The sequence below is a fragment of the Octopus bimaculoides genome, chromosome 23 (assembly GCF_046866305.1).
Source record: "Octopus bimaculoides isolate indiv1 chromosome 23, ASM4686630v1, whole genome shotgun sequence".
NCBI lineage: Eukaryota > Metazoa > Mollusca > Cephalopoda > Octopoda > Octopodidae > Octopus > Octopus bimaculoides.
Window position 1 is genome coordinate 35,308,699 of NC_142950.1, and position 13,130 is coordinate 35,321,828.

The window sequence follows — 13,130 nt, forward strand, 5'->3', positions numbered from 1 at the left end:
TATATATATATATATATATATATATATATATATATATATATATATATATACATAATCGGTGCCCCTGGGCTGGCTCGTGTGCGGGCGACACATGGGGTCTTTCGAGCGGGATCGTTGCCAGTGCCCCTGGACTGGCTCTTGTGCGGGTGACACATGAGGCTTTTTCGAGCGGGATCGTTTGCCAGTGCCCCCCCCCCCTGGACTGGCTCATGTGCGGGCGACACATGAAATCTTTCGAGCGGGATTGTTGCCAGTGCCCCTGGAGTGGCTCTTGTGCGAGTGACACATGGGGTTTTTCGAGCGGGATCGTTGCCAGTGCCCATGGACTGGCTCTTGTGCGGGTGGCACATAAAAGACACCATTTCGAGCGTGGCCGTTTTTGTGCGGGTGACACGTAAAAGCACCCACTACACTCTCTGAGTGGTTGGCGTTAGGAAGGGCATCCAGCTGTAGAAACTCTGCCAAATTAGATTGGAGCCTGGTGTTGCCATCCGGTTTCACCAGTCCTCAGTCAAGTCGTTAAACGATGATGATGATGATGATGATGTTGTCAGTGAATCTTGATATTTTGTTTTTGTCATTGTAGGCTGAAACAGATGAGGAACTGAAGAAGACCCAAACCTCTTTGGACGAGACTCAGATGAAGCTGCAGCAGACAGAAGATGCTCTTCAGACAGTTGTTAGTGAACATGGAAAAGCACAGAAAGAACTGCAGCAATCTCTTGATGAAACATTGAGCAACTTCCAGCAGCAGAGCCAGGAAATCGGTCACATCTGTCATTTCCTTGGTATTACTGAGATTTCTGTGGAGAAACTATTCTATGTGGTGAAAGAGAAAGCTGAATGTGTCACGGAACTGCAGCAGAGACTTGAAATTATTGAGAAGTCTCAGGATGAGAAACAGAATGCTTTTGAGAGTAAAGAAACTGAGGTTGAATCGTTGAAATCCCAGCTTCAGGACTACAACAAAAATGTTCAACTTTCCATGCACGACAGAGCAGCTGAGAATAATTCATATAAAGAAAATTTGTCAATGAAGGATCAAAATATAAAGTTTCTTCAGGAAACTATTGATACTCAGACAGCTGAAATATGTAAGTTTAAGGAACTGCAAGTCTCTCAGGAGCAGAAAGAAAAGGGAGCCAGTGAGAAGTTGCAAGAATTCCTCTCTCAAACCGCCCTGTTTCAGAGTCAAATAGAAGCTTTGCAGAAAGATGCTGAAAGTAAACAAAGAAGTTTATCGGAGTCTGAAGCTAAAGTAGAGAGTTTACAGCAATCTCTGCAAGAAAAAGTTGAGGAATTTACCAAAGTGGTTTCTGTACAATCCAGAATGGATGAAGATAGTGGCAAGATTATGGCAGAGAAACAGGCACAATTAGAAAACCTTAAATCTTCACTGGATCAAATGACCAACTTTCTAAATGAGAAACAATTTGAGTTTGATAGCAAACGTGAAGAAATGAACTCTGTTGTATTGCAGCTGAACACTGAAAAGACAGAAAAAGATGCTCAAATCGAAAGTCTTTCTGTGAAAGTGTCTGAATTGACTGCAAGCTTCAATGAATCTAAAGTGTTTTGTGAGAAAGTGCAGGCTGAGAAGGTGGCCCATGAAAGGACCATGCAAGTATCTGGTGAAATGGTGAAAGATTTGCTTATCAATAGACTTGGGACTTTATCAACAGATTCTGAAATGGAAATGCCTCTATCAGAGACTATTGGATTAGTTATTTCTCAAATAGAAGGATTGCTATCAGAGAAAGTTCGGCTTGAATCAATGCTACAACATTCCGAAAAAAATAATGAATCACTTAAATCCAACATTGAAGAATTGGAAAATAAATGTAGCCAGAATGAGTTGACTTTGATGAGTCTACAATCAGATTCTTCACAGCAAGAACTAGCGGTGAAGAAACTTATGGAAGAGAAAGATGTAAAAATCACTTCTTTACAGGACAATGTTGAAAGCTTAAATTTGTCATTACAACAAAGCCAGCTTCATGAAAATGACTTAACACAACAGATTAAAAATGTTCAAGACAGTTCCAACTTCATGCAGCAGCAACTGACTGATGCCAAAAATCAAGTAGAGGCATTGACGCAACAACAAACCAGTCTACAGGAAGAACTGAGGCTCTTAAAAGACCAGGAAATTTCTAGGGAAACCAACAGGCAAGATCTGGAGATTTTGCTGGAAGAACAAGGAAAGAAGGTGAGACTTTTGTCTGAAAATTTAGAATTAGTGTCACATGAAAAGAAATGCATGCATGCTGAGGTTGAAAATGGTATACGTGAAATACAACTTGTTACTAACACTAATTTAGAATTAACCAGAAAGATAGGGCAGCTACAAGATTTGTTGTCTGAGAAGGAAGGTTTAGTTCAACATTACTCAGATGAACTAGAAAAGGAAAAATCTCAATTAAATGTTCATTTAGAAAAATGCTCTAATCAAATTAATGATCTTGAACAAGCACTTGCTTCATCTAATTCTAAATTGTCTGAAGTTTCAGCTAGTAATCTTACCTTTGAAAAATCTCTTGCTGAACACAAAGATCGAGTGGAATGGTTAGAGGTGGAGAACAATCAGCTTCTGTTAAAACTATCTGAATATGATAACAACCAGTTGTTGTTACACGAGAAAGAGCAGGTGTTGGCCAGAGATAATGAGGATATTGCAGGTAAATTAGTTAAAGCTGAACAGGTGATGTCAGAGAGAGAAGGTACCATTGGGGAACTTGAAACCAATCTTAAAAATGCTGAAGATAAAATAAAGGAAAACAATGCAATGCTACAAGAAGCATGTTGGGAGAAGAAAGATTTGGAAGACAAACTTAAGGAACTTGGTAACAGGTTGGAAGTAGAAAAAGAGCTTAGAGTAAATATTGAAACAGTTAATAAAAATATAAAGGAATCATTTGAAGATTATCATCAAAAGACAGTTCAAGAACTGCAGGAGCAAAGCAGTCTAATAACGTCTTCTAATAAAGCGGCTGAAAAACAGCGAGAAGAAAATCTTAGTTTAAGCAACAAACTCTCTTCATTACAAAGTCGTTTTGATAATCAGTTGGCTGAGAGGAATCACTGTATTATTGGTCTTGAGGAACAGTTGCAGAAATCTGTGGCAAACGAAAATAGATTAGTAAAAGAGATAGAATTGTTGCAGTCGGAGAAACATGAAGCTGAAATGGATATTGTTAACTTTAAAGTGAGTTTACAGGAGAAGGAAGATTTGATTAGAAATTTACTATTGTCTGTCGATGAAACTAAAGAATTCCAAGAAGTTAGTAAAGAGAAATTCCAGATGTTGCTCCAAGAGAACCAGTTCTATGAACAAGTTATCAAAGATCTTCAATCTGAACTAAAAGATAGTAAAGAACTAGGAGTCACGAGTGAGAAATCTTTGGAAAAAATGAAGAATAGTGTCAAAGAAGGAGAGGTCGCCGTGGAAAGTTTTAGGAAGTCTTATGAAAATCTGAAACAAGAACATGATATACTCTGCCAAAAATTGAAAGAATCTGAATATAATCTGGAGGAAAAAAATTTGGAGCTTTCTAGATTTCAAGGTGTTCTTCATGATTCTCAACTGGCGCTGGAAGACTCGTTTGAAAAGGTAAAGAAAGAATCCGAACTAACTATTACCGATTTAATAAACAAGAATCAAGTCCTTACTACTGAAATCAGTAATCTCAGACTCCAGATAGATGAAGGAAATAAGTCTCAAGAAATGGTGGGAAGGTTGAAGAAGGAATTGGTTGAGAAGTCAAAAGAATGTGCTCAACTTAAAACTAAAATCTCCAGCAATGAAGAAGATTGTTCTGAAATGAATCAATTGATTGATGCTTGTTTGTTGAATAATTATGGTAAAGAGTCTTTACCGGAACCTCTCCCACCAAGATTACAGTCTTCTGGGATGCCCTTTAAGAATGTGAAGAAACAGACCCCAAATTCCAATGTTGATGGCGCTTTAAAGAAAAAACCTGCTAAAAAGTCTACAAGAAAATCAAAGAGCACATCTTCTTTGAATAATGGTAACACAGCTGCTGATTCCTCTGAAAGACACAATGAATCTGATATTTCTTTGAAAGAGGAATGTGGGAACAAAATTATTATAAAGAAATTAAAAGAGTTAGTTCAAGAACGAGAAAACCTATTTTCGTTATTAGACTCTTTAAATTCAAACTTTGAGAAAGATGCTCTGAAAGAAGAAAGCATTCCAGGCCAAATTAACCAATTTTGTAAATATTTGCAAGAACAGAAATTGATGCTAGAAGACTTACAACAAATGCAAACGGACAGGGAATTGGCATTCGGTTCAGCTGCCAAACAACTGACAGAAATCTATGAGAACTGTGCTTGTATTTTGGTTAATGGGTCAGAGCAGATGCCATCACAGGATTCTGATTTTATTGTATGTTCTAATGATAAAAGTGAAAATAATCAACTTGAAAATTTGGTTGATAAATTTTCAAATTTGTTTCATGTTCTTCAGACTTGGAAAGAAACGCATGTGAGCATCCTGGATGTAAACACAAGAGAAACTTCTGGAAAATGCTCTGAAGAGAAAGTGGTCACACAGGATCCTAGTCAATCACAATTTGTTGTTGAAAAAGAGAGAGTTCTTGCAATTGAAGAATCGGCTCAGATAGGCAGCAAAAAAGATCCAAATATTTCAAGAGTATCTGAAGAAATTTTACACAATACAGCACCTATGCAAAAAACTATTTTGAATTTCTTTGCAAAATGCCAACAGATTGGAATCAATGTTACTCCTCCAGCCACAGTTAATAAGGGAAACCTGAGCGAAGAAGATATTCTTGAAGCGTCACTGAATGCCTTGTTTGACAGAGTTGCTTGTTTAGGCAAAGAATCGCAAGATCTGAAGGCATTTGTACAGGCTTTGGAAGGATCTTCTCAGGATCAGGTGTTGGAGTTGATAAAAAGAAAAGATCAATTTATTGGTGATCCCAAACTTACTGATTCTGTGTTAAATGTAAATAGTTTGGTTGAATTTGATGAAGAGAAAATCAAGTTGGAGAAAAATGGTAGATTGGTAAAAGAGAAAGATGAGTTGCAGACGAGGTTAATTGAAGTGCTGAAGGAGAAGGAAATGTTGGAGTGTCAGATGGATGAGGTGGAGCTGCTGAGGATTACCATCAGAAAATTGGAAGAAGATCTGAAGAAGAAATTGGTGGAAAAAGATCGTGTTGCCGAGCAATTGGCTAAAGTGGATATGGAACTGGTGTCAACTTGTCAAGAACGGGATAAAGTGAAGAACCATCTGGAACAAGTGTTACGGGAGCATAAAAAATGTCTTGATATAGAAAGCCGTCTTGAAAAAGTGTTGAGGGACAAGCAGGTTTTATCCCAAAAGGTTATGGATATGGAAAGTAAAATAAGTCAAATGAAAATCGATAAAGAACGAATGAAAAAGCAGCTGGCAGGGACAAAACCCAAAACTGAAAAAAATACACCCTTGCTTAAGCGCCGGACAAGAAGTCAAGAAATTGGGGATAAAAAAGTCAACAAGAATCCAGAAGATGTAAAGAGAAAGTCATCTTTGACCAAAAAAACTACTGAAAAGGGTCTTTCTACGATGTCAGCTTCCAGATATGGAAGTGTGGAATCGGTGAGAAGTGAAATTCTAAGAGTTGGTTCTCCAACTTTGAGTGAAAAATCATATGGTACATCAGATTCTTGTGCATCTGAGATGTGTTTGCGAGATGAGCTCATGGAATTGAGGTCCAAGACAGACGCTTATTCTAAACATTTTGAAGAACTGAAAATGTTTTGGAGAAATGATATTTGTAAAACTTTGAGTGAAATATTGTCACCTGACGTTAGTCTTATAAAAGAGCCAAACGAAGCAGAAATTAATGAAAAAGTCAGTGAAAATGCTGAGTTAATTGCAATTAAGGTTGAAAATATTAAAACTGAAATGTCAGAAGTGTTAACTAAAATTGGAAATTGGAAATCTTCTTTTTCTGAAATTAAAACTTCTGAGAAAGAACCAGCTAAGGAAAGATATCTGGATGAGACCCCAGATGTGAAGGATACGGAAGTTGAAAATAAACCTAAAAGGGATGAATCGGTGGCAAGAAATGAAGTTACAGATTTATGCAATAAAAATGAACGCTTGAAGCAAATGTGTGTAAAGTTAAAGAAATCTTATCATCAAAGCAATGCTGAGATAGAAGCACTGAAGAATCAGTTGGAAACGGTGAACTCAAAGGCTGTGAGGTTGGATGAACAACTGAAAGAAAAAGAAATAAAGATTAATGACTTTGAAATTTTAGTGACCGAACTGAAAGATGGTTTAGATGTTAAAACTGCTGAGATATTGGAACTAAATTCTACTGCTGATAGTAAACAGTTGTCTTTGGAAGATGGAATGAAACAGCTTCAGATGACATTATCTGCAAGGAATGAAGAACTTTGTGCTACAAGAAACTGCTGTGAAACAATTCAAGAGTCATTTTCTTTATTGGTAAAAGAGATTTTGGAACTGGTTTCACAAAATCAGTTCCACAAACCTGAAGCGGATTCTTCACAGAATCATTTCAAACAACTCTTTGAAGATTTGGGTTCAGGACTATTTCAAAGTTTAGATGAATGTCAACAAAAAAGTTTTAAAACTGCAGAAGCTTTAGAAACGGTAAGCCGTTTCTTGAGTCAGTACCAAAGGTACCAACAAGAGATTTTCATAGTTTTTGGATCTTTCATGAGTTGTCTCAAAGAAATCCAAAACGATATCAAAGAAGAAAGCTTGAAAGCTAACACAAAATCACATGATGCTGTTTTAGAAGATTTAAATAAAATTGTCAACAATAGCAACTATCTGGAACATTCTACGTCGACAGAAGAACAGGTTGACCTGGTGAAACCAAAGCCTGAAATGTGCCCATTGGATGATTCAGACACACAGACAGGTGTGAATTTTTTAAACTGGCTTCGGGGATATTTGAAAGACCTGGCACTGTCTCGTGATGCTGACAATGCTCGGTTCCTGGACATTGTATCAGAGTTGAACGTTGTAGTTTTGTCTAAAGAAGAAGCCATCCAGAAAATGAGTGAAACTATGGAAGCTCTGTCTTCTGAACGTAAGAAACTTGTCAAAGAAGTTGCTAGACTACAGAATGCCTGTGATGATAGCCACAGCACAGCCGTCAGTCATTCGGAAGAGACAAAGAGGGTGAAAAACTCTTTGGATGCTCTTGAAAGTAGAATCTCTGGTCTTTTGACTTATGTGAAAGATGTCCACGGTTCCACATTGGAAACAATAATGGAAGAGAGCGAGGAAGAAGAGGAATGCCATGATGATGTCACAGACGGATTGGTAAATAAGCTGGCTGGCAGCACAGCAAATCTGGACAATTTGCAGAGTCTGGAGAAGCACTTTGCTGCCTTCGCCGCTGCCTATTCTCATGTAGCCAATGTTTGTAACAACCAGGGCAGTGAAATTGAAAAACTTAGGAGTTTGTTGACAAAACAGCAGGAATTGTCTGTGAAATGTCCAGAAGAAATGTCTTCCATCAGTGGCAGCCAAAATGTCTCGGAACTGGACGGCAGCAACCACCCTGTCCTTACACAGAACCTTGACACCACACGAGATACTCAGCCGACGCCTCAACATGTAAGGATCAATTACTACACTGTTATTTCGATGCTCTTTACTTTCCCTTTTTGCATTGGAGATTCCTTCTATGTATTTTCTTCCATATTTCTTCCAGACCCTTCGTCTCTTTCCTCTACTAAAAGCATGGGTTATATGCAATTCTGCAAAAATCCCTCTTTGTTATTAATTTTTTCAACATTTTCTTTTTATTGTATGTTTTCCCTGCATAACAAAGTACAGTTCTGTGCGTGCCATACGTGTGTAGCGTTTTGTGTTGCTTGTTCTCTATTGCATTCACAGTATTCCACATGATGTGTTGTGGTTAAGGCCTTGCTGTACTTCTTTCACTCTGTCGTAGGTCTCAGGGGTTTTGCTATTCATCAATGAGATAAAGTACCGACCAAGCACTAGAGGTCAATGCTATTGGGTAATGCCCTTCCCCCTGTTTCATATCTCATACCTACACTAAGAACTATTGTTTTTATGGTGATGGTGGTGGTGGTGGTGGTTGTGATGGTGGTGGTAATGGTGTTGATGGTGGTGGTAATGGTGGTGGTGGTGGTGGTGGTGGTGGTGGTGGTGTATAATAGAATCAGCAGAAATGACTATTATGTTCTGAGTTCAAATCCTGTGGAGGCCTACTTTGTCTTTCATCTTTATGGAGGTCAGTGAACCTAAAGTAGCAGTCAAGCAGTTGATGCCATTAACCAGATAATTCCTTCTATAAAATATTTGGTGCTTTGATCAGAAATGTTTTGGCAGAATCATTAAATTGTTGGACAAAAATGCTTGGTGGCATTTTCTTCTGGCTCTTTACATTCTTAGTTTAAACGCTGCTTTTCATCCTCTCAAGGTTGATAAAATCAGTGCAAGTTTGAGCAATGGGGCTCATGTAAACACCTTGCCCCTCCCCTCAAAATTTCTTGCCTTGTTCCAAAATTAGAAATAATAATAATAATAGCTATTATTGTTATGTTTGGGTTTGCTTTGTTTTTATTTATTTATTCACATGTTGTTGTTATTATTTAAAAAGAAACAGACGACCGTGTGTATGTGAATATATTTTGAAAACTCTAACTTTTGTTTCTCATCAATGTCATTGCAGACGTCTGTGGAACTGGATAAAATATCTCTGGAATTAGATGAAGTGAAGCAGGAGAAACTTCAAGTTGATCAACAGTTGGTCTCAGTCCAAAAACAAAACGAAGAACTGCAGACTAAGTGGACCGATCTAGTCACAGCCAACCAAGAAATGCAGTCTTATATGCAGAATGTGCAGCATGAAATGCAACAGGTTAAGTTAGAATTACGATCAACTGATGAACATTCTAAGTTAAAAGACTTGCAAATACAGGAACTGTCATCACAAGTTGAGGAGAAGTCTGCTGAGATTAATAAACTGTCGACTCATTTGCAAGAAACTGAAAGAAATTTAGATTTGGTTAATAAAAGTTTGGTTGAGAAAGACACTCACGTGAATGAATTGAAAGAACTATTGGAAAGAAAGAATAAACAACAGCAAGAGAATGATTCTGTAGAGGAGCAAAACAAACAAGACGTGTTGTTGCTGAAGGAACAACTTTCGGTTAGAGAACAGCAACTGCAGCATCTGACTTTAGAGATTGCTGAGAATATGAAGATGCATGAGGAGCAACAAGGGAGACTGAAAGAAAAAGATGAAAAGATAATGTCACTTTTAGAAAACATGCAGGAATTAGAAGAACAATTAACGAGTTCGTTTAACACGAAAGAAGGGAGTGAAGGAAAGATAGCGGAGTTGGAGGATGCTCTTCAGAAAGAGAAAGAAGCACTTGATTCAACAAAGAAATCGCTTCAAAATAAAGAAAACCAATATTTGAAAGTCTTAGCAACGGCCAAGAAATTGAAATTACAGGTTCAAGAGGCAAAGAATGAAAGTAAACTTGGCAAAGATGAAATGAAAGAAACGAATGCAAAAGTATTTGAAGAAATTAATTCAATGAATTCATTTTTTCAACAGAAAGTTTCTCTTGTATTGAGTGAGTGGCCAGAATTGGCGGAGGTTGAGGGAAAAGACATTGGTGGAGCAAAGCTGTTTGAGAAAAGAATGGAGGAGTCTGGCAGTGTTGGTACCGAGCCATGTAAAGCAACACTGTCACTGCTGCAGAAATTGATGTCTACTTTAGAAGCAGCAAAACATGTAGTGGTTGAGAGTCAGCAGGAGAATCAGACATTGAAACAGTTAAGTTACGAACAGGAAGTCCTTTTATCAGACTTCAATCAGAAACAGGAACTATTATTGTCCCAAAATTTGGAGAAGGAAGATCTTCTAGCTATCATTGAAGAGAAAAATCAAAAAATGCTAGAATTGCAAGACAGAGTTTATGAAGTTGAGCAGAGTTTGAAGACAATGGAAACAGAAACGGAGAAAGATGTCAGGATTACATTTCTCAATGGACAACTGGATGAATCTGGCCGTACAATTCATCTTCTTCAAGAAGAAATCACCAATAAGAACAAAGAGTTGGAAGATAACAAACTAAACGCTTCAAAATGGGAACAAAAGCTGATGGAATTGACTGATCAGGATGATCACCGGCTGAAAGAAATGACTCTAAAGATGCAGGAACTGTCAGCAGAAATTAATGCAAAGAATGCATGTATTGAAGAGCAATCATTGCTCCTGAAAGCTTCTGAAGAAAAAATGGTTGGTGTTGGTAATGAGATTTCTGAAAAAGAAACTGTAATTTCAGAGCTAAAAAATGCTTTGGATGATGTTAGCAAACAGAACCAACATACTGTTGAAGAACTGAAGAAGCTTAAGGAAATGTATAACCAAACGGTGGAAGAATTGCAATTAAATAAAGAAGAGATAAACAGCAAAGATGTCCTGCTGAAACAGATTCAAAACCAACTGGAAGCTGTTTCAAATGAAGTTCAGCAAAAGGAACAATTAATTGTGGAATATAAAGAAGAATTAGAATATTTGAGAGAGAGAGAAAGCGAAAGGGCTGCTTCTGATCTTGAGCCAGATTTAAGGATTTTGTATGAAAAACTGAAGGCAGAATCTGGTCGGATGAGTTTAGAAAAGGAACAGTTAACTTCTGAGTGGAAGGAGTCCATTAATGAAAATAATCGGTTAAATGCTGAACTCCAGAAGTCTGACTCAAAGAGGAAAGCTTTGGAAGAAAGTCTGAATGTGAGTCATGAAAATATTGCGAAAATGGAAGAAGATATTGAAAAATTTACTGAAGATCTCTTGCAGTCTTCTAAAGAGAAAACGGTGCTTTCAGAAAATCTAGAACAATTAAAGAAAGAAAACTCCATGCTTAAGGAGAAGTGTAATCCTGCATCTTCCGAAACGTATTCTGTAGAAGTGCCTTTGGAACCAAATCTAGTGAAAGAGCATCAAGGTAGCTTATACAGTGCTCGCATTGAGAAAGAGTCTATTCAGAGGTCAGAGGTTAAGAATCCCTCTGAGAGTTTGTTAATAGAGAAAGAATTACATGATGTGCAAGAGAGATTCGAAAGTCTTTCTCGAGAACATGAGACATTAAAGAATAAACATCAAATAACAACAGAAAAATGTGAGAAGTTATTAGTGAAGCTGAAATCTTTTAAAGATAAAAATGATAATCTTTTAAAAGAAATGGAAAATCTAAAGATACAGAAGGTAGGTGAGGAATCGAAAGTTATTCAACTCCAGAATGACCTTCATTCTGAAAAAGTAAAATATCAAGAACTTTCAGTATTCTGTCAACAAGGACAAAAGTCTCAGAGTGAAGCTGCTGAAAAACTGGCAGAGTTTGAGAATAATAAGAAAGAAAACGAGAAAGTAAATCAGAAGTTGTCCAAGAGTAATTCTGAGTTGCAGTCAAAATGTGAAAAACTGTCGAAACAAATTGAAAATGTCTTGTCAGAAAAATCTGATTTTGAAAATAAGTGGATCAGTCTGAAACAAGAAATGGAGACTGCCAGCAATCAGTATTCTGTGGAGAAGTCTACCTTGTTGAATAAAATCGCAAATTTAGAAGGAGAATGTAAAAATGTCTATGCAGACCTAGAAGACTTCCAACAACTTGTTAAGAAACAGAAGGAAAGTCAAGATAATTTGAAGAGTGAAAACCACAAGTTGAGAGAGAGCGTTTCGAAATATGAGAAAGAACTATTAAACAGCAGCATTGCTAAGGATCATTGCAGTCAAGTTGAAATTCAGTTACAAGGTTTGTCTGAAGAACGGGATAACTTAAAAGATCAAGTGGATGCTGCCAGAGAAGAAGTTGTTAGCCATCGTAAGGAAGTGCAGACATTGAGGAAACAGTTTGAAGAAGCAAAAAATAAAATGTCGCAGGAACAGGAAATGTTAGTCGCAGAGTTAGAAAAGACGAAGAGGGAATCTGATGAGAGAGATGGGTTGGCGAAAAATGATCTAGAAGTGAGGCTGTCTAATGTTGAAAAAGAATTAGAAGCTAAAGTATGTGAGATAATCCATTTAAAGGATGAGAATCAAATGTTGTTAGAAAAGATGAAGAATGAAATGAATGAAAGAGAACTGTACAAAAGAGAAGCCCGAGAAGCTGGTGCCATTGAAGAACAGTTAAGGGAATCTCAGAAACGAGAAGGAGTACTTGAGCAAGAAAAGATGTTTCTAGAAGAAAATTTCCAAGCTGTTAAGATGGAGCTGGAGGCAAACAAAGAAATGTTGAGACAGAATATGAAAGAAATTGAAGAATTGACAGCAGAAGTAAATCGGTTAACAAAGGAAATTAGCAGTCGGGAAGTTTGGAAGAGACAGCTTGAAGAGGCTGAGCTAGAAGTGAGTCGAAAAGAAGAAAGCTTGTCTCTTTTGAAGAATGAAGTGGACATTCTGAATGAGCAAATTGAAAGACTGACTGCCGAAGGCCATGATTTAGAGAACACATGCCAGTCTGTAGATGGATTGAAAAAAGAAAACAGTAAGCTTACCACAGAGCTACAACAAATAGTTTTACAAAATAAAGAGTTGGTTTCCAGCAAAGAGGAATTGTCTGTGGTGAACGAACGCTATAACAAACTATTGATGGATAACACGCATTTGGCAAAGCAGTTTGAAGAGCTTAGGAACAAAATGCAGACCCAAGTGGAAAAAGAACAAAGTTTTGCTCATGAGCAGCAAGAACATTTGAAACGAGAGCAAGTAACATTTACTAAAAGAGTTGAAGAACTAGAAGATCATGTGCAGGAACTGACCAATCAGAACACACAGTTGAAACAGGATATGGTGCAAGTGAACAGCTCACTGAAAGAAGCTCATTTTGAGAATGAATCTCTTAAGTCACAACTGCAGGTCATTCAAAATGGTGGTGATCGGCTAAACCAGTTCCAAGAAGAGTATCAGAAATTGCAGGAACAATTTTCTAAGAGTATCGAGCAAAACAACAGTGTTCAGGCGGAATTGAACCAAGCCAACCATCGACTCCAATTGAGGGAGTCAAGGTGTCAGCAGTTGGCAATGCAGGTAACACCCTCTTTCATTCTGTACTGTTGTGGCTGTAAGGTT

The 13,130-nt window shown here is 37.6% G+C and overlaps 1 protein-coding gene across 13 annotated transcripts in view; it reads left to right on the plus strand.

The window, feature by feature from the left end:
• LOC106871201 (uncharacterized) overlaps window positions 1-13,130 on the plus strand; it is a 54,994-nt gene that overhangs the window by 32,839 nt on the left and 9,025 nt on the right. For 9 of the 13 annotated variants that reach the window (XM_089340158.1, XM_089340160.1, XM_089340153.1 and 6 more), the window contains 2 exons: window positions 587-7,630; window positions 8,718-13,088. In XM_089340158.1, the coding sequence (XP_089196284.1) occupies window positions 587-7,630; window positions 8,718-13,088 (11,415 nt within the window). The remainder of the gene's footprint in view (window positions 1-586; window positions 7,631-8,717; window positions 13,089-13,130) is intronic. The other 4 variants (XM_089340163.1, XM_089340166.1, XM_089340164.1 and 1 more) reach the window with 1 other exon arrangement.